At 40.1% G+C, this 25,389-nt stretch overlaps 1 protein-coding gene across 7 annotated transcripts in view; it reads right to left on the bottom strand.

The window, feature by feature from the left end:
• The window catches only part of znf644b (zinc finger protein 644b), a 170,970-nt gene that overhangs the window by 12,127 nt on the left and 133,454 nt on the right, over window positions 1-25,389 (bottom strand). For all 7 annotated transcript variants that reach the window (XM_060830606.1, XM_060830603.1, XM_060830610.1 and 4 more), the window contains 2 exons: window positions 6,585-9,805; window positions 437-1,045 (listed from right to left, as the gene is read on the bottom strand). In XM_060830606.1, coding sequence (XP_060686589.1) covers window positions 437-1,045; window positions 6,585-9,805 — 3,830 coding nt within the window. The remainder of the gene's footprint in view (window positions 1-436; window positions 1,046-6,584; window positions 9,806-25,389) is intronic.

Here is a 25,389-nt window from a genome sequence, read left to right as displayed (position 1 = left end):
GGGTCTTCACTTAAATTGTCACATAGGGCATCACTGATTCAGATGGATTACGGAATGCCTAAAAGAACATCTGGTCCAATACAGTATTATGCACATTTCTATCAGGGAACAAACAGACAAGACGGTGACTGATATTCTGGGTTTGAGGTAATTTTATTCCCTTGAAAGATTAGATGGTGCTAATTTTTGAACAGCACAAGGTGAAATGTCATAGCCAGGTTCTCATAATCCACAGAATAATAACCCGAGAAATCTTTAGTGTCATTCATGTCATAATGAATTGATAGACAATTAACAACGTTCAGGCACATTAGTGCCAAAGAGTTTACACATTTTGAAAGTGCATGAAAATTTTTAAACTCTTCAATTGCCGTAATTGATCTTCTCAATTCCCTTGCTTCTGAATACATCATGCCTCAAAACAAAGATGGCTTACCTGTTTGATAAGCTATATCCGCACTTGTCACTGGTTGTGATGTACTGGGCTGCAGAAGTGAACTGCCAAACTGCAGTTGAAAGGGGCGCCTGTGATTTGGTAGTCGTTTCTTTGCAGTTTGAGCATAAATTCTTCCCGGCTGGGATTTTATTAATGATGACGTTTCCTCTCCAAATTTATTCTTAAGAATCTGCATTAGGGAACTTGACTGTTCATCTGTCTCATTAAGCTTTTTTGGCTGCAGATCTGAGAGGTCATGTAAGTCTGATTGTGGTGAGGGGAAGGATTTTGTTTTCAATTCATTTTGCTGCAGTTTTATTGTTATACCATTTGGAGCAAGAAATAAGCCATCACTTGATGCAAATTTCTGTGATACAAAGGGCTTGTACCTAAACTGTTTGCTACTCAGTAATTTTGCAATATTTTCAGCCTCTGCTTCATTTTGCATCATTTCAGTCAAAATGCTCAGTGGAGATTTGTGTGCTTCTAACTCAGTCTTCCCCAACCTCTTCAAATGACCGCGGACATGATTCGACAACCCAACCTTTGTATCAAACCAACCACCACACAAAGGACATGTATTTTCAGTTGAGGAACCAGATTTTACTTCTGTTAAAACAAAACACAAATAAAAGGTTACTCTAATAACAGTAATGGTGGACTCAAATGAAAATATGATAATCAACTATTCTGCATCTATTTCTGTAAATTCCTATATTTAAATTTTACTAGTATTATAAAAGATTCAGCTCTATAAAAGAAATGGTATTAGTAAAGTAATACTGAATACCACAACTATTTGAAATACATGCATTTATGCATGAGAAAATCAGTTTTTTTTTACATTAAACTTTAACAATACAATTTATAAGCTAGTGCCAATACTGTAGTTGCAAAACAATGGCACTGATACTGCCCATTAAGGATTTTTGGTTGGCATAGTAGAGTTTTCCAGAAATTTCCCTGGCTTGAGATGAAGCACAAAATAAAATACTTGGGTCAAATTTTATCAGATGAAAAGTGGAGAAATTGTGCTGATTTGAAGTGCTGTCAGGTCTATTTTGTTTCTACTCAGCACAGTTTAATAATCTATCACAATGTACAGCAAGCGCAAAGTTTGATTTTTAAAATAATTATTTGTTCCCAGGATGCAAATATTACTGACAGAGCTAGCCATCGGCCAGAGTTGAAAAGTATAGTGCTGGAAAAGCGCAGCAGGCCAGGCAACATCTGAGAACCAGGAGAATCGATGTTTCGGGCATAAGCCCTTCTTTGGGAATGAGGCTGGTGTGCCAAGCGGGCTGAGATAGAAGGTGGTGGTGGTGGTTGGGGGGGGTGGGGGGGGGGGGCGGGCGCTGGGAATACAATAGGTGGAAGGAGGTGAGGGTGATAGGCCGGAGAGGGGGTGGGGTGGGGCCATCGGCTATCCATATTTGCCTTCAAGAAGATGACAGTGAATTGTCTTCTTTAACCACTATATCCATGTGAAGTTACACCTACAGTGCTGTATAAGATAGATTTCCAGGTTTTTGAACCAGAAGCAGTGAAGAATGCAATTCCAAATCAGGATGATGTGTGATTTGGATAGGATTTGAAAGTAGTGGCACTGCTTTTGTTCTTCTATTGTAGAGGTCAAGGTTTGGAATGCACTGTCAAAGAAAACCTGGCGCATTGGAGTTACATTCCTTTGCTCAGGTGCATAAAAATTTTGACAATAATTGCACTAAGATTTATATTAGAATATAATGCTTTCATGTCTTCTCTTCTATATTCACAAATTTCATTATTTTATGTTTCAGTTTTACTGTCAGTCTTGTTTTCTGTCCGGCAGAACTTTAATCTCTTCTCCTCCATAATTACAATTTATTTTTGCGTTTCTTCAAGTCTACCACTGTAACCCTGCTTGATCAATTCTTTTGCTTGATCAACCTCTCCTCGACTTGATATGTTAATGCTCCACGAATCAACTGAAGTCTGTAACTGTTTGACACGAGGACTGATTTTCCTTACAAAAGCAGTGGAAAAACTAACAAATTAAGAAGCTTGGCTATGATGATTCATGTGACAATAGCATTAAAGCCAGAAACAAGCAACTCTAACAGTTACATATTTGAAGTTTCAGCTACATGAAAACACAAGAATACCATACACAAATGAGACATAAACATCTCATTTGTGCAAATTCCTTTTTTACAGATGGCAGGGATGGCTCAGAGTACTTCCTCTTAAATGAATACACTGGCAACACTAAAACATAACTGTACTATTCCTCAGGCTTGCACCTGGTGTGCATACTCCACTCTTAGCCCACACGTGCATTCAAATGAATTAAACCATTCCAAAAGCTCCCAAAAAATCTGCTTGCATAAGGAGAACTGATAATGACGTTGATAGAGGAAACAATGTTGTCATCGGTTTAAAAAAAGTGTTTTAAAAGGTCTGCAATTGAAGTCACTCCAGCAAGATAAGGACCTTGCCTGGAAAGGGTTTTGTTAGTTGTCATCACAGGTCAAAGATATCTTCTCAACTGTTTCTCAACAAGTACTTGGGGAATCAACTTTCTGCAACATTCATAAGGAGATTTTTTGTGTAGGCTATTGTTGCCAAGTCATGCATTAGGGCAGCAAGGCTGTCATCCAGCCAATAGATCCTTTCATGGGCAATATCTATGAATGATCTTTACAAATCTTTTCTCCATCTAAACTGAAACTGGATTTAAAGGAAAGAATTCCAGAAATTAAGGGACTTGGCAGCTGAAGTTAGGACCACAAAAGGTGGAACAAAATTTGGAGTGTACAATGTGGTACAAATATTACGACAGAAAGTCACTGATGTAGACTCAAGAGAAATTTCTGAAAAGAATGATTCCTGAAAGGGACACAATTGTAAAACTTCAGAAGGTCTGTCCTTGTTCATAAAATTTGCCATGTTCCAAGGATCCCCACTTTTCCAACGTCGGATGGAATTACAGGTTGTAAGTTGGATTTTTATAATTACAGGACAATTCTGGCTTGCTACATATCAGAATGAATCACCACTGGTCATAGACCTAAGTAACTGAAAGGTAGAACATGAATGTTATCCATTGTTTATTGCTGTTATAATTTCAAAAGGAATTTATTCATTCATGGGATGTGGGTTTCTCTGGCTGGGCCAATGTTTAGAGCTAATTACAAGTCGTCCTAGAGGGGTGGTGAGTTTCCAGCTTGAACCATTGCAGTCTATTTGGTCCATGCGCATCCAAAATGCCATTAAAAAAGGAATTTCAGAATGCTGACCTAGTAGCACTGAAAAAGTGACAATATTTCCAAGTGAGGACATTGAATGATTTGTTTGAGAACTTGCAGGTGGTGGCATTTCCACTTATCTGGTGCCTTTATCTTTTTGAGAGAGTAGTGGTTATGGATCAGAAATCTCAGCATAGTTTTGGTAAATTTCTGCAGTGGATCTTGTAGATGGTTCACACTGCCACTGTGTATCAGTGCTGGAGGGAGCAAACGTCAATAAAAGTGATAATCGATGGGCTTTTGACCTGAATGAAGAAAAGCTTGTTGGAGCTCCACCCAATCGAGTAATTGGGAAGTGCTCCATCACATTCCTGCCTTGTAGGTAATGTAAATGCCTCGGGATCAAGCTGCAGAATTCCTAGCCTGTGACCTGGATTTGCAGCCATAGTGTTTATTTGGTTAGGCCAGTTCAGTTTCTGGTCAATGTTAACCCCCATGATGTTGATAGTGGGGTACTGAGCAATGTTAATGGCATCGAATGTTAAGAATGATGGTTAGATTTCCTCTTGTTGCAAATGATCATTTATGTCTTGCAAGTGTAAATCAATGTCATTTGCTGCTCCTCAGCCCAAGGTCTGGTGGAATTTCCACACTGACTGCTCCAGCTGAGGAACCACAAATGGTGCTAAATATTACTCCCACTTCTGACCTTGTGATGGAGGAAAGGTCATTGATGAAACAGCTAAAAATGGTTGGATCTAGATCCGAGAAATTTCTGTGGAGAAGGCCTGGACCTGGGATGACTGATCTCCAACAATCATAACCAACTTTCTGTGCTATGCATGACTCCAATCAGCTTTCCCACAATTTCTTTGTTTTGCAAATGCTTCAAATATGGCCTTCAAGGGCAATCAATCTTATCTCACCTCTAAAATTCAACTCCTTTATCTAGGTTTGAACCCACACTACAATGAGGTCTTGGCATACCCTAAAGGGAACATCAGCAAACAGATTATTGTGAAGCAAGTGCTACCTGATAGCATTGCTGATGACTCCTTCCATCACTTTACAGAAAATTAAGAGAAGAATAATGAGGCTGAAATTGGTTAGTTTAGATTTGTCTGGCTTATGATGTACAGGATGTAATTGGACTATTTTTCACGTTATCAGGTGGATCTAGTATTGCCACTGAACTGTAACAGCTTAGCTAGGGACATGACAAGTTTAAAGCATTTGTCTTCAGCACTCTTGCCAAAATGCTGCTGGTGCCCATAGGCTTTGCAGTGTTCAGTACTTTCACCATTTCTTGGTATCACATGGATTGAATTGGATTGTGTGAGATCGAAGAACTCAGGCTGGCAGAATTTGGAGAAATGCAGATGTAGCAGGATTGGTGTTATGGGTGACTTCAACTTTCCCAATACGAGCTGGAACCTCTTAATGCAGATAGTGTGGATGGAGCAGTTTTTGTCAGGTGTGTTCAGGAGGGTTTCCTTACTCATTATGTAGACAGGGCGACGAGGAGAGAGGCCATTTTGGATTTGGTGCTTGGCAGTGATCCAGGACAGGTGTCAGATCTTGCATGGGACAGCACTTTGGTGACAGTGACCACAACTGCCTCACATTTACCAAAACCATGGCGAGGGAAAGGAGTGGTTACCATGGGAAGATATTTAATTGGGGAAAATGAAATTATGACACTATCAGACAGGGGTTAGGAAGTATAAATTGGGAGCAATTGTTCCACAGAAAGGGCACAACAGACATGCAGAGACTGTTTAAGGAGCAGTCGTTGTGAGTGATACATAAATTTGTTCCTCTGAGACAGGCAAGGAGGGGTAAGATTAAGGAGCCTTGGATGACGAGAACAGAGGAGCTTCTCGTCAAAAGGAAGAAGGCAGCAGGGGTCTAGGTGGAGGAAGCAGGGGTGTAGCACAGCTTTACAGGATTACAGGCTTGCTAGAAAAGAGCTCAGAAATGTACTGAGGACAGCCAAGAGGGGGCACAAAAAAGGCTTGGTGGGAAGGAATAGTGAGAACCCAAAACCATTTTACTCATATGTGAGGAATAAGAGAATGATCAGGGAGCAGGTCGGGCCGGTACAAGGTAATGACAGGCGTGGATAAAGTTGATAGCCAGAGACATTTCCCCAAGGCAGAACTGACTGGCATAAGGGATCATAGTTTTAAGATGTTAGGAGGAAGTAAAGAGGAGACTTCAGAGGTAGATTCTTTACACAGAGTTGTGAATGCATGGAACGCATTGCCAGTGGTGGTGGTGGTGGAAGCAGAGTCATTAGGGACATTTAAGCGACTGCTGGACATGCACATGGACAGCAGTGAATCAAGGGATGCATAGATTAGGTTATTTTATTTTAGATTAGGATTAATCCTCGGCACAATATTGTGGGCTAAAGGGCCTTTTCTGTGCTGTACTTTTCTATGTTCTATGGTGTGGAGTCCTCTGGAGGATGCTGAAATGGATGATTCACTTGGTAGCTTTGGTTGAAGTTTGTTTCAACTATTTCAGCATTATCATTTTAACTGATATCCGAGGATCCACCATCCTTGACAATGGGAAACTTCAGAAAACGCCAACCCCCCAGAGGAGAGGCATTGAATCAATTAACCGATTAAACAATTATCCAAATGATATTGTGCCTGCCCATCTCGTTCAGATAATCGAGGTTCCTCTATTTATTTAACTGCTGTTTCTCTCTATCTCTTGACATCAGATCTTCATAGGTTCAAAATGATTTAATTGTTTTGTGTTTTATGTTTTATTCTGATTTACAAGCAATTACTATCTATTTGCTTTCTTAAGATTGCACATTTATCTGAAATACTTTGCACTTTTTAGTCAAAAATTCATAATATAAAAATTCAATTCCTATGGATTTTACAGAAATAAATTAAGCTTACCCTTCTTTATTCTCCTAACAGGAGCATCATTTTTTTTGATACGCCGCCTCTTGTCACTGGATGCTATTTGCTCTGGTGGAACCAGGTGCCGAGCATCGTAAGTTAAGCCAACTCTATAAAGATGTCCTCGCACATGATTTGACAAACCAACACCAGTGTCAAACACAGCTGGACAGTAGGGGCATGGTCGTTTCTCAGTATGAAAATCAGTCCAATTGTAGGTTATATTAAGTGGAGCATCACGTTGATAAAGGACTGGATCCATAACATCTATACACCTAGCATCACTATTAAAATGAAAATCTTCATTAACAAAATGGTCATGGGAAGGATCTTGATATTCTGTAGAGTAAAGACTTTGGTTACCATAGTCATTGTTGCCATAATCGTGAATGCTAGTATCAAAATCATCGAAATCATCATCGTCGTCACTCTCATCATAAGTATCAAAATCATCAATGCCATTTTCGTCAATTATCTGAACTTCAGTACTGAAATAATGAGTTTGTTTATCACCAATATCAAAATTATTTTCTGCAATAGTGACTGCTGTAGCACCATCCATGCAGTTACTAGTTTCAATAATATCACTTTCAGGTAAGTTTTCTTCACCATCACATTCTGATGCATTTACACATGGCTCAAGTTTATTTAAAACCACAACAGGTGCTTTGTGAAACACATCTGGATACTGATCTAAAATATCATTTCCTACAGAGACACTAACCATGACATCCTTAACAGAATTTCTAACTGAAATAGCTCCACCATCTACATGTTCTGTTTCTTCTGATATTCCATCATCATTGCTGTGAAAGTTGAAGCTACATTCCCCATCTGTGTGCTTTGTTTCAATAAATGTAGATGCAGGACTCAAGTCTTTTACTATATCAATATCATTTTTCGATTTCTCATACATCTGATCACCAATAATATGATCCTTCAACGACAGACCTCCATTGCTCCTTTTGACATCAATTTCTTCCTGCTTTCTAACATGCTCCTGTTGTAGAAAGCTACTCTTTTTGTTACCAATACTTAATCCTGTCACAATCTTTGTTGAAGATTTACTATAATCCAGCACAGAACCAGGCGAGTGATGCATCTCTTTTGTGGTTATATAGCATGGCTTCTGTGTACCAGCAAAATCACAGACTTTGCTGTACAGTGCAGAGGAATTCCCCAATGCTTCAGGTGCTTCGAAATCCCTTTTTATGTTTCGTCTCATGACAAAATCGCTTAGGTATTCAGACTGTTGTGATATAGCCTTATTGCTCCTCACCAAATCAAATGGTTGTGAGCTGAAGCCAGGTACCTTTGCTCCGTGTTCACTTTTATGCTGAACGTGGTAAAGTCGCTGATGCAAGTATTTTACATGCTTTTTGAAAATACTCCTAGCTGGTGTGGTAAAAGGACATTTGCTGCACACATATACACCTCCTGACTTACAGTGATTTAATAAATTTTCTAACGATACACCTTTCAAAGGTTTTTGGCTGGATTTGTTAATGACTGCATCATGAATATAAATTTGATGACCTTCAAGTTCATCCATTGATGCTGCCATGAAGTTGCACTTATCACAGCAATAGTACCTTTTGTCCTTTTCATGTGTCTTAGCGTGCTGCACAAATGTTTTAGGACAGTTTGTTCCAAATATACACTGCGGACACTGCAATTTTGCATTCCGGCCTTCATCCTGAAATGTGCGGAGCTCACGGATCTCCTCCATCAACCTCTCTCTTTTTTCTTGATGAAGGCTCCTGTGCTTTTGGAGTGGTGCACGGTCACGAAATGCAATTCCACATTCTTTACATATATATGGTCTCGGCAGATTTGTTTTACTGTGTCCTTCTAAATGATAAATCATGTGCCTTTGCAAATGTTTTTTCTCTCTAAAATTCACATTGCATTTTGTGCAGGGGTAAAATGATGGTTCTGCCTCAGTATCATCATCTGATGGTGATTCAGATCCAGTTTGTATATCATCTATCTGTATAGCACTGCCTGGTGGAAAAACTGTTGAAACAAATGGTGAAGCTTCTTCGACATAAGTTGTTGTAGGTGCACTTGTTCGAGCTGTTTCTAAGTTTTTGACTGGAAGCTTATAATCACTAAAGATCAACTGTTTAATTGCTTCTACTGTTTCTTTGGGAAGATTTGATCCAGTCTCACCAACAAGATTCTTTTTTGCAGGCAAGTATTTTGGTTTGACAATGGAAACTTTAGTATTTTCCATCCCCTCTAGAGTACCAGCAGAGTTTTTCGGTGTTAGGTGTGCATCTGTGTTTTCTAATTCAGAGAAATCTACCATCTGAACAATGTCCATTTTTCGTTTTCTTTTTCTTCCAAAGGGTAAATTTGGTTGGACTTGGGAACTTCTATCAATTTGAACAATCCGATCATCATCCTTTTCTTTAGTTAGCAAAAACTGCATGAACTCTTTTTCAGGGTCCCAGTTTAAGCCATCATTTAAAGTTTCTGATTCACCTCCATGAATTTCAGAAGAACTTAAACTTCTTTTACCCTTTATCTGTCCTCTATTATCTTTTGTATTTTCATTTTCTGCACCATACAACAGCTGGCTTGTAGAAGCACCATTTGACTGGGCTATAGATTTGTGATCCACTATTGGCAAAGAACTCAGCATTTTAGGTTGTGTATTAACTTGGCCCTGGAAAGGCACTAAATTGGGAACCAGTAACAGAACTGGGGCTGGTGCTAAGGTCTGAACTTTAGTTGAAGTACCAGACAATTTCGGAACCTGAACGGATTGAACAAAGCGAGATGATGAGCTAGAAGCTGCAACTGACTGGCACAGGGATTGAGAAATACTTAAAGAAACATCAGGCTGTTTTGCAATGGAAGATTTAGTTGTAGAGAGTTGTAGAACTGGGTCCCTCACAGCAGTTCCTATAGGCAAGGTAAGTTTTGCATTTGAAACAGTAGGAGCACCGCTTTGTATAAATGTAGTCTGCTGGGCTCCACTTAAGGCTTTTACAGGACTATCCCTGGACAGATGTTTAGACAAGCTTAAAGTATTGCTTTTTGGAACTGACATTTGATTCCCACTTAAGGTTTGAGGTATACTGGAAGTAACAGTGGTTGATGAGATCTTTTTCTCATCTTCAAATTCTCCTTTAGCACCAAGGGAATTAATATGGGTCTTCCCATTATCAGCATTATTCAGCTTAGATTCAGAGCCTCCAATTATGCTCATCCTGCAAGTCAGAAAGAGAAACAAGTTACTACCAAAAAGACAATATAAACCCAATCTTTTAACTATTAATATTCATAACAACGATTCTCTTGAAATTCAATGATCATTGGAAATTAGTATGGCAATTCTGGTGTAGAACAATAAAGCTATCAGTTTATTAGCAATAAAACAATAGCCTTACAGACAGGTTATAAAGTTACAGAATTGTAGAGACTCAAGGCAAGCTCTTTATAGAAGGATACAATAAAACATTAACAATGCAGAGTTCCAAGACAAAATGTACAGCCTAAAGGCTTTGGCTTTACTTGGTACACAAATCCACACCATAAATTTAAATGTCAACTAAAATACTATAAGAGCTGATTAAATTTTATTAAATTCCAATTTAGTATTTCTATATGAATCTAAAAGGAGTAACCATAATTGAATTGTTAAAAAATGATAAGCAATGACATGAAGAAATTTCTATCTAGATTTCTATTTTCATGAATCCCATATGTCCAGAAATGAAATAAAAGTGAGGCAAGTTACGAAACAAATTTAACCTTTAGAGCTCCATGGTTTTCAAATTACTATTCAAAATCTCCAGAACACACACAATTATATTATTCAAACACAGCTCAATGGAATACTTAAAACAGTTAATTTTATTATATTTACAATATCGTTCCATTAGATTAACTGCATGACTGAAATGATTGTAAAAACCTTAAACAATTTTGAATTTAAGGTGCTACTGCTTCATCAACCAGGAGATTAGTGGTTTCAACATCTATTACATCTACATCTTGTCTGTTGCTGAAGAAAAACGATTCCTGCTGTCTTTCTCAAATACTGGGAACTTTAATTATGTGTGAAGAATCAAGATTCCACACATTTTAGTTACAACCTTCCTGTTTCCCCTTCAAAACTCTCAGCTGCTGCTAAAATTGACCAATTTCCATGGGAACAAAATACACTTCCAATGAGATCATATTCAATGTTATCACTCTAAAATGGTGCTAAAACAGTTCCCAGCATGAGTCTGTGTGTTAAATACGCAGCAGAAGCTAAGGGGTGGGCACGTACAAACAGGTGCTAAGAATCACGACTGAAAATGTCAATGAATAGGAAAACAAGCCTGGAAATGCTATAATGTTTGTCTCATTTACCTTAACTGATTTTAATCAATATGAGCAACCTGTACAGAACAAGTGCTGTAAAATTAATTGCTGTGACAGTGAGCACTGGGAGTTTTATAACACATCCTTCCTTCCAAAAGCTCTCATTTAATTTGTAATCAAACAGAAAAAAATAACAAGCATTTAAAACCAGCTGCAACACTCAGAAATGGTGAAAGCTTTAATTTCAAGTGACTCTGGTGTCCAAGATCCATAGCCAAATGTATGCTCAGTTAATTTAATATGCTGTACCTGTACTAGCTTTTCACAACAGGAAGCGACGTTGCTAACGAAGTGGTAAATTCAGTGTTAATGAGTGGTGGCTTCACTGTTACCACCTCAGAGGTAAAACCTTCCGTGCTCCATATTCTACCCATCTGTTCTGGTGTTAGGGGTTCAAAGAAAGAACAGACGCTTCCCATTTAAAGCAAACTTCAATGGTACCCACTGAACAGCAGGATAGCAAACCCTCATAATATCACGAATGGACTCAAATTGCAGTTCTCATTATTAGAAGTATTAGATTAAGATCCCTCTCTACAAGTTTATTAGAGACAGCACATCCAAATCCTTTATCTTCACAGTCTTATGGGCTAATAAATCAATGCTTAAAAATAAAACATCAGATAAAATTTTGGAGGTCCAGCAAAATTCACAAAATTAACAAAACAATTTTCATCTATTATTGTAGTGCAAGTCATTACAACACAGGACACTGTACAAAAAATAACTCCAAAGATAAGCATTGTACTTCAGAATGGAGTTTCTAATAGAAATTTTTTTTTAATCCTCAAGATTTAAAAGCTGTTGTTTTGTCACAATCCCATGAACATTGTAAATATTATATTGTGCAATTTTATCCTGGTTTTAAAAAATGCCAGTTTTCCAAATTCCTTTTAATACTGCATATAGAGCCTTCCTTGAAAGCTATAAATATAATAGTACAAAAATTGTGCTCGAAAGCAAAACATGTACATAAAGAATCAGGCATTTTCTTTCATTATGACAAGGGATCAAAATGAAGTTATCCTTATTGACTTTCCTTTAGAAATCTCAAATGTCAGTATTTTTGCAAACTATCAGCACTTGCTATAACACCCATATTGCACTACATCTTGAGGTTACTGCAGAAAAAATGAGGTGATAATTGCATATTAACATAATTATTCTGTAATCCCTTTGAGCAAGCTTCCTGGGTCATTTAGTAATACAGATTAAGTACAACCTTTCTGTCATCAGTACTATGCTGCCCACTTTTTGTTCTCTAACCATCATTTATGACGGAATATTCTTGTATTTTAAATCAATATTGTTTATTGAGAGACCATTTTCTAGACTAACAACAGATCTAAATTTTTGAATTAGAACAATGAAATTCATGTACAAAATATAATCAAGACTAAAGACAATAAATGTAAATACATGAACTTTCAACAAGTCAATATAGCAGATAATTGGCAAATCATCAGGATTCAAATTTTAAATATGTTTAAAAATATTCAGATTAAGCTGCACACTGCAATCTTCATTGAGTTGCATTCATGACAAAACAACTTTTAGTTCAAAAATGAAAAAAGTTATTAGGAAGCTACATGATAATAAGGCACAAATGCTCATCTTATCCGGTGATCATTAAATCTATAATTGTTCTGAAAAATGCTCCAACCTCCTATTCTAATTCTCTGAAAAACACCAAGGCATTGTGGAAACAAAGTACAATTAACTATCAGAAAAGTCTTTGTAACAATTTAATTTGGATTTTCATGTATGCATGGCTCAGACTGAAACTGAGGATTAATTCAGACATTGTGGTCCCTGAAGCTAGTATTTCTTTCTTCCTGCTTCTCTTTCCACCAGTCTTCACCAAAATAACAGCATGATATTTGTAAAGCATAAATTATCAAACTGACATGACTATGAACAGTACATTGCAGCTGGTGTCTCAAAGAGCCAATGAGGTGAAGAATGGGTCCCATCTATGCACAGCAAAAACAAACTGCCTCAAGCTGAACTAGATAATCAGGCAAATATGCTAAGTTGGAAGACTCTTCAATTAATTACAAGATGAGAAAAGATTAAACTGAATTCTTCTACTGCTGGATCACTGAATTTTTGACTGAAGAAGGATAATTAAAGAAAACCATAATATAAGCAGCAATGAGGGAGGCAAACAAGGACAACAGGAAAACTAAAAGGAGTGAAGAAAGACTGGTAGTAAACGTTAAGTGAAAGAACAAGGGATTCTAAAAGAAATTTCCTTTCTGTGAAGTTTCTTCCGAAAACAGAAGTCAAAGCAGGCACAGACCTCTTTGTTCAGAACAAGATATCCTTGAAAGTGAAATAAAGGCAGGTATCTCAGTTTAGATTTTTGTTTCAGAAAAAGGTGAAGGAAAAAGAGCAGGATCATCCATGGAGAGCATAGAAGAGCCACAGAACAAGCTTTCAATCAGAAAAAGGAATAGACAAACTTTTCAACTAAAATTCAGAAAGGCACATATTAGAGGCAATATGCACCTGGAATACTGAAGGTTGAGAGAATCAACACTGGTAAGATAACACAACTCAAATGGACCATGAGAATCACAATGTCCAGTTAAACTACACCCACTGCTTCTGATGTCAGTTTTGTACTGCCTGCTCCTCGCCACAATTATAGCATGCAAACACATCTAATTTCATAGTTGTTTGGGTACATTTCTCAGTAGAGAGTCTAACGTTGAAAAAGAAAAACTAGCTTGTACCACTTAAACCAAGACTGCATTTCTTAAAGGTGTGGTGCTTATGGTTGGAGCAGAGATAGGAGTCAATCCTTAACTGACTGTGATCTAGAACTGGCACATCATGAAAATATGCCATGTAGGTAGTTGCAATGGCCTAGTGGCATTATTGCTGGACCACTAATCCAGAGACCCACATAAAGTTCTGGGGATAGGGGTTCAAATCTCGCCAGAGCAAATGGTGGAATTCAAATTCAATAAATATTTGGAATTAAAAGTCTAATAATGACTATGAAAACACAGTCAATTGTTAGAAAAATCCATCTAGTTCAGTAACATCCTTTAGGGAAGGAAACTGCCATTCTTACCTGATCTGGACGACATATGACTCCAGACTGACATGTGTTTGACCCACTGGGTAATTAGGGATAGGCAATAAATGCCAGAAACCATGAAGAGACAGTGTTAGGTAGATCTCTGAACTACAATATGCCATTATTGGCGTCAAATAAGAATTATGTGCTGACTAACATCATGATTTGCACACTCTGAACACTTGAGATGGACCTTAAGTATACATACACTAACAGCACACAAATATGGCATCTGACATGATTTACAATCGAATAAACATTTGCCATTTAGGACCTCGGATGTTGCTCATTATATCCAAATAATGCCACAATGGATTACAATCTTGCAGTTCAAAGTTTTTGTCTAAAAATGGTATTTGTCCACAAAGAACTGAAGGATGCCAACAACTGGGAGGGCCCTGACCAGCAGTGTTCCACAGAGATCGGTGTTGGGTCTACTATTGTTTGTCATTTATATAAACAACTTGGATGAGGATATAGGAAGCATGGTTAGTAGGTTTGCGGATGACACAGAGATTGGGGAAATGAAGAAGGTTATTTAACAGTACAACAGATGTGGCCTCCTCTATATTGGTGAGACAGGCCGCTTACTTGCGGAACGCTTCAGAGAACACCTCTGGGCCGCCCGAACCAACCAACCCAATCACCCCGTGGCTCAACACTTTAACTCTTGCGCCCACACCTCCACACTCACTTCCCTCCAAGGCCCCAAGGGATCCTTCCATATCCGCCACAAGTTCACCTGTACCTCCACACACATCATCTATTGCATCCGCTGCACCCGATGTGGCCTCCTCTATATTGGTGAGACAGGCCGCTTACTTGCGGAACGCTTCAGAGAACACCTCTGGGCCGCCCGAACCAACCAACCCAATCACCCCGTGGCTCAACACTTTAACTCCCCCTCCCACTCCACCGAGGACATGCAGGTCCTTGGACTCCTCCACCGGCAGAACACAACTACACGACGGCTGGAGGAGGAGCGCCTCATCTTCCGCCTGGGAACCCTCCAACCACAAGGTATGAATTCAGATTTCTCCAGCTTCCTCATTTCCCCTCCCCCCACCTTGTCTCAGTCGGTTCCCTCAACTCAGCACCGCCCTCCTAACCTGCAATCCTCTTCCTGACCTCTCCGCCCCCACCCCACTCCGGCCTATCACCCACACCTTGACCTCCTTCCACCTATCCCACCTCCATCGCCCCTCCCCCTAGTCCCTCCTCCCTACCTTTTATCTCAGCCGGCTTGGCTCTCTCTCTCTTATTCCTGATGAAGGGCTTATGCTCGAAACGTCGAATTCTCTATTCCTGAGATGCTGCCTAACCTGCTGTGCTTTGACCAGCAACACATTTGCAACAGAATCTTGATCAACTAGGCAGATGGTAGTTTATTTAGATAAATGAGAGGTATTGCATTTTGGTAAGATGAACAAAGGCAGGATATAACAGTTATTGGTAGGGCCTTGGAAAGTGATGTTGAACAGAGAGATCGAGGGGTTCAGGTGCATTGTCCTTGAAAGTGGCGTCATAGGTAGACAGGGTAGTGAAGGTGGCCTTTGGGCATGCTTTTGGTCAAAGCACTGAATATAGGAGTTGTGATATCATGTTACAGCTCTACAGGATGCTGGTGACGAGCATAGTTCTGCTCACCCTGCTCTAGGAAGGATATTATTAAACTGGAAAGAGTGCAGAAAAGATTTACAAAGATGTTACCAGGACTGCAGGGTATGAGTTAGAATGCGGGAGATTAGAGTGCTGCTGGAAAAGCACAGCAGGTCAGGCAACTCGACGTTTCAGGCAGGAGCCCTTCATCAGGTATGAGTTATAAGGTTAGGACTCTTAACGTGGGAATGTAGGAGGCAGAGGGATGACTTTATAGAGGCTCATAAAATCACGAGGGGCATAGGTAAAGTGAATTGCAAAGGTCCTATGCGTGGAAAATTCTTTATGCAAATGGTGGTGGGTGCCTGGAACCTGTTGCTAGCAGAGGTGGTAGAGACTGGCATGAGAGCATCATTTAAGATGTATCTAGACAGATACGTGAATGGGCAGGGAGCAGAACGATACAGATCCAGGAAAATGGGCGACAGGTTTAGTTAGGGGATCTGGATTTTACAAGCTTGGAAGGCCAAAGGGCCTGTTTCTGTGCTGTAATTTCTTTTGTTCTTTGTCTTTTCCATAGGGCAGGGCGGTTCAAAACTAGAGGGAATAACTTTAAGGTGAGAGGAGAAAGATTTAAAAGGGACTTGAAGGGCAACATTTTCACAGAGGGTGGTTCGTATGTGGAATGAACTGCCGAAGGAAGTGGTAGATGCAGGTAGTTATAACATTTTAAAAACATTTGGACAGGCACATGGATAGGAAAGGTTTGGATGAATGTGGGCCAAAAACAGACAAATGGGACTAATTTAGTATGGGAAACCTGGTTGGCATGGACAAGTCGGACCAAAAGGTCTGCTTCTGTGCTGTATCACTCTAAGGTCACAAACGAAGAACTTACAAGACTGTTCATTTTACTCAAACCTCTAAGTAAACCTCCAAGGTAAGATCTTCTGTATTGACAGAACTGTGTAATATCCATGGTCAATGCACAGCATCTTAATGCAGTAGTTTAGCTCTAAGATGTCTCAAGGGATCACATGAAATTCAGGAAGAGCTAGCCATTTGGATACAAAATTGGCTGGAAGGTAGGTGACAGAGGGGTGGCAATAGAATGTTGCTTTTCAGAGTGGAGGACTGTGACCAGTGGAGTGCCATAAAGATTGACGTTGGATCCTCTGCTTTTTGTCATTTATATAAATTATTTGGATGAGAATGTAAGAGGAATGGTTAATAGGTTTGCAGGTGACACCAAAATTGATGGCGCTATGGACTGTGAACAAAGTTATCTTAGAATACAGAGAGATCTTAATTAGATAGGCTGATGGAGTGAGGAGTGGCAGATGGGAGTTTAATTTTAATTAAGGGGTGGGGTACTGCATTTTGGAAAGGCAAAATCAGGGCAGGACTTATACACTTAATGGTCAGGTTCGGGGGAGCATTGCTGATCAAACAGATCTTGGGGTACATGTTTGTAGTTTCTTCGAAAGTAATGAAGGTGGCATTTGGTATGCTTGTCTTTATTGGTCAGTGATTTGAGTATAGAGGTTGTGATATCATGTTGTGGCTCTAGAGGACATTGGTTAGGTCACTTTTGAAATATTGCATTCCATTCTGCTCTCATCGCTATTGAGAAGTTGTTGTTGAACTTGAAAGGATTCAGAAAAGATTTACAAGGATGTTACCCGGACTTTGGGGAGGGGAGGTTTGAGTTATAGGGAGAGGCTGAATAGCTGGGGTGTTTTTCCCTGGAGTGTCAGAGGCTGAGGGATGCTTTTATAATCCTTATAACATCATTAAGGGCATGAAGTCTTTTTCCCAGGGTAGGGGAATCCAAAAATAGAGGGCATAGGTTTAAGGTGAGAGGGGCAAGTTTAAAAAGGGCCTAAGGGGCAAATGTTTCATGCAGAGGGTAGTGCGTGTATGAAATGAGCTGCCAAAGGAATTGGAGGCAGCTGGTACAATTAGAACATTTATAAAGCATCGGGATGGGTATACAAATAAGAGTTGAAAGAGGTATGGGCCAAATGCTGGCAAAAGGGGACGAGATTAATTTTGGATACCTGGTCAATATGGACGAGTTGGACCAAAGTTTCTATGACTCTTAGTGTCTACAGTAAGGCTCAAATTAATCATTTTTCAAGTGCTCTTTTAGATTCCCCCAAGGGCTACTTTTCAATTTATGGGAGCTATTTTTTAGTTTTCAGTGTCACCTTGAAGTTTTAAGATAACTATGAATAAGGATAAGTCAGGACCTTGTGGGAAGGTACTAAATTGGGGGCAGGATGAATTAAGTCAGCATTAGGCAGAAGCTAGAAAGTGTTAATTGGGGGAAGCTGTTATTGGGCAAGTCCACATTTGACATGTGGAAGTTGTTTACAAACTTATTGATCAAAGTTGGGACTGTCATGTTCCAGTAAAAAGGAAGGACAGGGATGGCATGATGAGGGACTCTTGGATAATAAGGGTGGTTGTGAATTTAGTTCAAGGAAAAACGCATTCGTAAAGTTTAGGAAGCTAAACTTGGACAAGGTCCCGGAGGAATATAAAGAAAGCAATAAAGAACTCAAGCAGGGAATTAGGAGAGCAAGAAGGGCCCATGAAATGACCTTTATAACCCGGGTCCAGATCCCGCCTCGGGCAACTATCTGGGTGGAGTTTGCACCTTCTCCCCGAGTCTGCGTAGGTTTCCTCAGGGTGCTCCGGTTTCCTCCCACGGTCTAAAGATGTGCAGGTTAGGTGAATTGGCCGTGCTAAATTGCCTGTAGTGTTGGGTGAAGGGGTAAATGTAGGGGGATAGGTTTGGGTAGGTTGCTCTTCGGAGGGTCAGTGTGGATTTGTTGGGCCGAAGGGCTTGTTTCCACACCAAGTCATCTAATCTAATCTCAAAAAAAGGGTTAGAGAGAAACCCAAGGTGCTCTGTACATACATTAAAAACATGATGATAAAGTAGGGAGGAGGTAGGATCACTCATGAATAAAGGAGGGAACTTGTGCTTGGAGACAGAGGAGTTGGCAAGATCCTAAACGAGTACTTTGCACTGGTATTCATTCAGGCGAAAGATTATTGCTTTTTAAATTAACATCTGCTGGCTTTTAAAGGTTTCCCAATCCTCTAGCTTCCCACTAATCTCCACATTGAATGGTTTTTCTCTTGAGTTGATGCTGTCCCTGACTTCCCTTGTCAGCCATGGCTGCCTCATCCTCTCCTTACAATGTTCTTTCTTCCTTGGGATGAATTTCTGCTCTGCCTCCAGAATTATCCCCCGAAATACCTGCTATTGCTGCTCCACCATCTTCCTTGCTGGCTCCCCTTCCAATCAACTCTCACCAGGTCCTCCCTCAGGTTTTTGTAGTTACCTTTATTCTGTTGTAATACCGTTACATCTGATTCCAGCTTCTCTCCCTAAAACTGCAGGGTGAATTCTGGTCACTGCCCCCTAGGGATTCCTTTACCTTCAGTGCCTTAATGACATCTACCTCAGTACTCATCGCCAAATTCAGAATTGCCTGCTCCCTACTAGGCTCTACCACAAGCTGCTCCAAAAAAAAAATCATCTTGTGGGCATTTCACAATTTTTTTTTCTTTGAGACCTGCTACCAACCTGATTTTCTTAGTCAATCTGCATATTGAAGCCCTCCCATGATTACTGTAACAAGTGCCTTTCTGACCTGCCCATTTCTATCTCCTGATTTATTTTCTTCTCTACATTCTCACTACTGCTCGGAGGCCTGTACATAACTCCCATCAGGGTCTTTGTTCCTTTGCTGCTCCTCAACTCTTACCCACACAGATTCTACACCTTCCAACTCTGTCACTTCTTACTACTGATTTAATTTAATTTCTTACTAACAAGGCAATCCTTCCCCGCCTCTGCCCATCTGCCTGTCCTTTCCATAGGACGTGTATCTGTGGTTATTTAGTTCTCAACTGATTCCTTTGCAGCCATGTCTTGTTGATATCTACAGCATCATACCACCCCCATTCATATGTATGCAAGACAGAAACTTCCTGTCTCCTTTTAGAAATTTTTAAGTGTCATATAATTATAATGACAAGCTCACTGTATGTTGCTCCATCTCTGTTCAAATAGTCCATTCCTTAAATCCTTGTTTTATTATTGCCATGTTTTAAGATCCATCTGTTTAGCTAAGCTTTTGTGGCTGTGCATCTCATATTTCTTCTACCTTGATTTACATTTTTGTCTGATCACATTTTGGAAAGCACCTTAGGATGTTCTTCATTAAATTTGTAAGTGATTCTGTTATAGGGTTGTTATTGGTGGGGAGGATAATAAAATTGCACTGTTAAATCACCATTTTATGTTAAGTAACTGTAATAAAGCAGTTTTCCCAACTCAGATCGACACCATGTGAATGAACATATAAAACTGGAGTAGAAGTAGACCATTTGGCCCTCCATGCCAATTGCACCATTCAATAAGGTCATGACTAATCTATTTGTGTTTCGAATTCTGCATTCCCATCTACTCCAAGTTACTCTTGGTTCCCTGCTTAACAAGGATCTAACTACCCCTACCTTAAAAATATTCAGTGACCATCCTTATACTGCCTTCTGAGACAGTGTTTTAAAGGTCTCTCAACCCTCTGAAGGGGAAAAAAAAATCGGATCTTCTCTACCCTGAAGGTGATGTCTAACTTTGAAATGATGAGCAAGACTGAAGAAAAGTGAGTTTGGGTTGTGTTGTAATGAGAAGAATTCTGGCTCTCACTTTCTGCTGGCTCTCCTAATGAGTAAAGTAGTTGTAAGTTGGGATTTAATTGAAGCTGTCATAATTACTAAAGGACTTGAAGGGAAACCATAAAAGATTGATTTAAGTGGTTGGTGATTTGCTACAGGTCGTTCTACTGTAACATGCATTTCGTGAATGCTAATTTGTTATAATATGATTGATGAATTGCAGACGCTGTTTCTATAGCGCAAACTTTTAAAACATGTATTGGTTATAACACGATTTTGGCTCCATTAGTTTAAATGGTGCTGCTATTACGCAATTTTCTGATAACATGGGATTGCACAAGAACAGAAGTGTGCGTTCTAGCAGAAATTACTGTACTGAGGTGTACAGCTGCAGTTTTTCTTAAGCAAAAGCAGAAATTGCTGGAAAAATTCTGCAGATCTAGCAGCAGCGCTGGAAACAAAGCAGAGTTAACGTTTCGGGTTGAATGATCCTTCTTCAGAAGTGTGGTCTTGAGTTCTGAAGAAGGGTTCCTGGACCCAAAGTGTTAACTCTGCCTTCTCTCCACAGATGCTGGTGGGAAGGTCTTATGAGGAAAGGCTCAGGGACTTGGGTCTGTTCTCTCTGGAGATAGGGCAGCTAAGAGAGGATTTAACAGAGGCGTTGAAGATGATCAGAGGATTAGAAAGGGTGGACAGTGAGTGACTTTTTCCTCAGATGTTGACATCAGCTTGTACGAAGAGACATAGCTGCAAACTGAGGGGTGATAGATGTAAGACAGATGTCAGAGGCAAGTTCATTACTCAAGTCATAAGGGCGTGGAATGCCCTTCCTGCCAATGTAGTTAACTCAGTCACATTATGGACATTTAACCAGTCTTTGGATAAGTATATGGATGATGATGGGATAGTGTAGGGGGATGGACTTAGATTAGTTCACAGGTCAGCGCGACACCGAGGACCAAAGGGCCTGTTCTGCACTGTATTGTTCTATTTTCTATATGGAGGACAGTGGGATTTGTATGGAGCATGCTGATATGCTTTGGCATTTTGAGATCAAGAAAGTAATCAGGTTGGGTCTCTTGAAGAGCAGTACGGTGGATAAGTCACCAGGACCTGATAGTATCTACCCCAAATTATCGAGAGGGGCAAGAGAGGAGATTGCTGGAACCTCGACCAATGTCTTTGTATCCACACTAGCCACTGGAGACGTCTCAGAGGACTGGCAAGTAACTAATGTTGTTCCTCTGTTCAAGAGGAGAAATTGGGAATATCCAGGAAACTATAGAGCAATAAGTCTCACATCAGCGGTTGGGAAGCTGTTGAAGATAATTCTTAAGCATAGGACTTACGCACATTTGGCTTTGTGTGGGGTAGGTCAAAACTAACTTGACTGAGTAACTTTCTCACCTCCTTGAAAAATTTCAATAAGGGTAGAGCAGTGGATATTGTCCACATGCATTTTAGTAAGGCTTTTGACAAGGTCCCTCATGGTAGACTCATCCAGAAGATTAAGATGCACGAGATCCATAGTGACTTGGTTGTGTGGATTCAATATTAGATAGCCCAATGAAGGCAGAGGGCAGTTGTGCAAGGGTGTTTTTCAGGCTGGAGGCCCATGACGAGTGGTGCTCTGCAGGGATTCATACTGGGACCTCTGTTGTTTGTGATAATGGCTAAGATGAAAATGCAGATGGATGGGTTAGTAAGCTTGCAGATGACACAAAGATCAGTGGAGTTGTGGATAGTGTAGAAGGTTATCAAAAAATACAGCGGGATAGAGATCAGTTGCAGATATGGGTGGAGAAATGACAGATGGCGTTTAATCTGGGCAAGTGTCAGGTGCTGTACTTTGGGAGATCAAATGTTAAGGAAAAGTATACACTTAATGGTAAGATCCTGAACAACACTGATATATGGAGGGATCTTGGGGTTCAAGTCCACTGTTCCCACACAAGTAGATTGAATGGTAAAGGCGGTGTATGGCATACTTGCCTTTATTAGTCGATGTGTTGAGTCCAAGAGTCAGGATGTCATATATCATTTTTATAATGCTTTAATTAGGCTGTACCGAGGGTATTGTGTTCAATTCTGATTGCCATATTTACAGCAAGTATGTGGAGGCTTTGGAGAGGCTACAGAAGAGGTTTACTAGGATGCTGCCTGGATTAGAGGATATGAGCTATAAGGATAGGCTCGAAAAACACAGGTTGTTTTCTCTGGAGCTGCAGAGGCTGAGGGGAAACTTCGTTCCCCTTTGGTCTCTCCTCTCTCCTCCTCACGTTTCTTCTTCTCACTTTTACTGTGTACCTGAAGCCACTTGACTTGCAGTAGATTGACTTCCATCACGACCTCCCTCTTTCCTCTAGATCAATGGCAATGCCAAGATTCAAATTTTCTCCCTTTTATAATGAAAGAGGAAGGTTGTTCTAACTAGAAGGGTTAGGAAGGGAACTGCTCATTTGTGAATATTTTGTTTGAAAAGACAAGCCTCCGCAGCGGTCATTAGAAACAACCCTTCCTCCAATTCCCTGATGGGAGATCTGATGGAGGTATATAAAAGGGGATTGAAAAGGTGGGCATGTAACAGATGTTCCCCTTGTAGGGCAGTCTCAAACAAGAGGGCAAAGATATATAGAATGAAGAGGCAAGTTCAAAACTGAGAAACTATTTCTTTCAGAGGGTTGTGAATCAGTAGAACTCATTGCCCCAGAGTGCAGTGGAGGCAGAATCAACCAACCAATCTACAGATTCAAGGAACAAAGAAATGTTTCTGATGAAAAAGTGGATAAAGGACTATGGGGAGCAGACAGGTAAGTGGAGTTGAGACCAGGATAAGATCAGTCATGATCATGTAAAATGGTGGAGCAGGCCCAAACAGTTGAATTGTCTACTCCCACTCTGGGGAAGTAATTTATTTTTGCTTCCAATTCATCTGTCTATCCCATATTGTTGCTCCAGCACTTCCAAACACAGCTTCCCTTCCATGTGCTCCTGCTGCCTCTCCAGAGACAGAATCCACAATTGAAGATGTTCCTTGGTGGGAGGGAGGGACCTCAGATTAAAAGTATACGCCTGGAAGAGACAGAATGCACGACTGCAGTAGCAGCTTCCAGGACTTTGGCCCAGAGACACAAAAAGGAGAGATATTTTTCCAAGTTAAGATGGTGAATGGCTTTTGTTGGGCAGAGGTGGGGAGAGTCCTGTAAACAGTGGCGTTCCCATTTATCTGTTGCCTTTCTCTATTGGCCTGTCATGGATTTGGAAGGTCCTGCCTAAGGAGCCTTGGTAAATTTCTGCATCTTGTAGATGGTACACACTACTGCTACTGAGCAACAATGGAGAAAGGACTGAATTTCAATGATGTGGCGCCAATCAAGTGGGTTGTTCCTCCAAATGGTGGAGCTGCACTCAACCAGGCAAGTTGGGAGTATTCCATCACTCTCCTGACTTGTGCCTTCTACTTGGTGTACATGCTATGGTGTGTCAAGAGACAAATTATTCTTTGCAGGATTCCTAGCCATTGACCTGCTCTTGTACTCATAGTATATGGTTGGTCCAGTTGAGTGTCTGATCAACGGTAATTCCACGGTGATGGCTATATAATTGAAAGTCAAGTGATGGTTAGATTGTCTTTTACTGGAGATGGTCATTCATGCCATACAAGTGCCAGGCAATGTTAATTGTCACTTGTCAGTCCAAAATCTGACCAGTATCCAGGTCTTGCCGCATTTGGACATTGATTTCTTTGAGTGTTCGTGAATATTTTTGAAGATTGTGCAATCATCAGTGAACATCTCCACTTCTGATTTTATGAAGTAGCAGCTGAAGATGGTTGGACCTTGGATGATACCCTCAGTAACTTCACAGATGGAGATGACTGACCTCCAATAACCACAACCATCTTCATTTGTGCCAGGTATGACTCCAACCTACAGATATCTTCACCTCTGCACACGTGTGGTGAGAGCTCTGAATAAAGGTCGCTTGTACTGTTGAACACAGAACTCAAGGCACTTGTTTAATATTTCTCCCCACAACATGCCAACAACACTGTTATTACAAAGAAGAAAGAAATTCCTAAACAAGCAACACTCTCCAAAAAAAAACTACTTTACTGGCTCCCTATCCAAATTCAACTGAAATCTGGCAGACTGGAAATTGATGATTGACCATATCGAATCTATGATATTAATTCTAAAACCAGAGCCTGCAGAAAGCTTTAGGATAACTGAATTGAAGGCTAGCAAACAGATATGCTGTCACTGCAACCATGCAGAGCCTTGTTGTCAACAGTAAGCAGATATACAGCAGCCAGAGATTTGCTGTGTTCTCCCAGACTCCTGTGCTGGTCATAAGTTTCTCTCAGAGGACTGTAGTGTGATTCCCTGTTGTTCCTGCTCTCCAGCTGCTTCCCCTGTGATTTCCACATGCGCTGCTGCCCCTAGTTTTCTGCTGAGGTTTGACCAACTCTTCTGCCTGAAACTGGCTCACCCAACTTACTAATATCTGCCAATTATTTATTAGTTTTCTTCAAAACAGGAAAGTGTGGGGGTTGGCCTTAGATTAGTTCACAGTTCGGCGCAACATTGAGGGCTGGAGGGCCTGTTCTGCGCTGTATTGTTCTATAATCTAAAACATTGTACACTATTATGTTATATTGTAGATTGGGGTGGGGGGGGAAGAACACAATAATTAAAAATCCAATGGAAAAAGGGTACTTTGAAAAGAACATTTGGAACATGTAGTGTGAAAGTAAAGAAAGTGAACTTACAGAATGCCTTTCACATCCACAGAGCACTTCGCAGATAATAAATTACTTTTGCGTTGCAGGCAAATACAGCCAATTTATGCATTGTAATGTCCCATAAACAACGAGATGAATAAATTTTGTTTTAGTTTTGGTCTTAATGGATAACTAATTATTCAGTTTTGATCATGATGGCTATTCTAGAATAGTCAACATGAACATGTAAAAGGTAAATTACCTGATTATTCTATAAGAATTTAAGATAACTGTTTCATTACCCGAATGCGATG

Source organism: Hemiscyllium ocellatum, chromosome 9, assembly GCF_020745735.1.
Source record: "Hemiscyllium ocellatum isolate sHemOce1 chromosome 9, sHemOce1.pat.X.cur, whole genome shotgun sequence".
NCBI classification, from domain to species: Eukaryota; Metazoa; Chordata; class Chondrichthyes; order Orectolobiformes; family Hemiscylliidae; genus Hemiscyllium; species Hemiscyllium ocellatum.
Note: the sequence above shows the minus strand (reverse complement) of the source record. Positions and strands in the feature narration are given on the sequence as shown.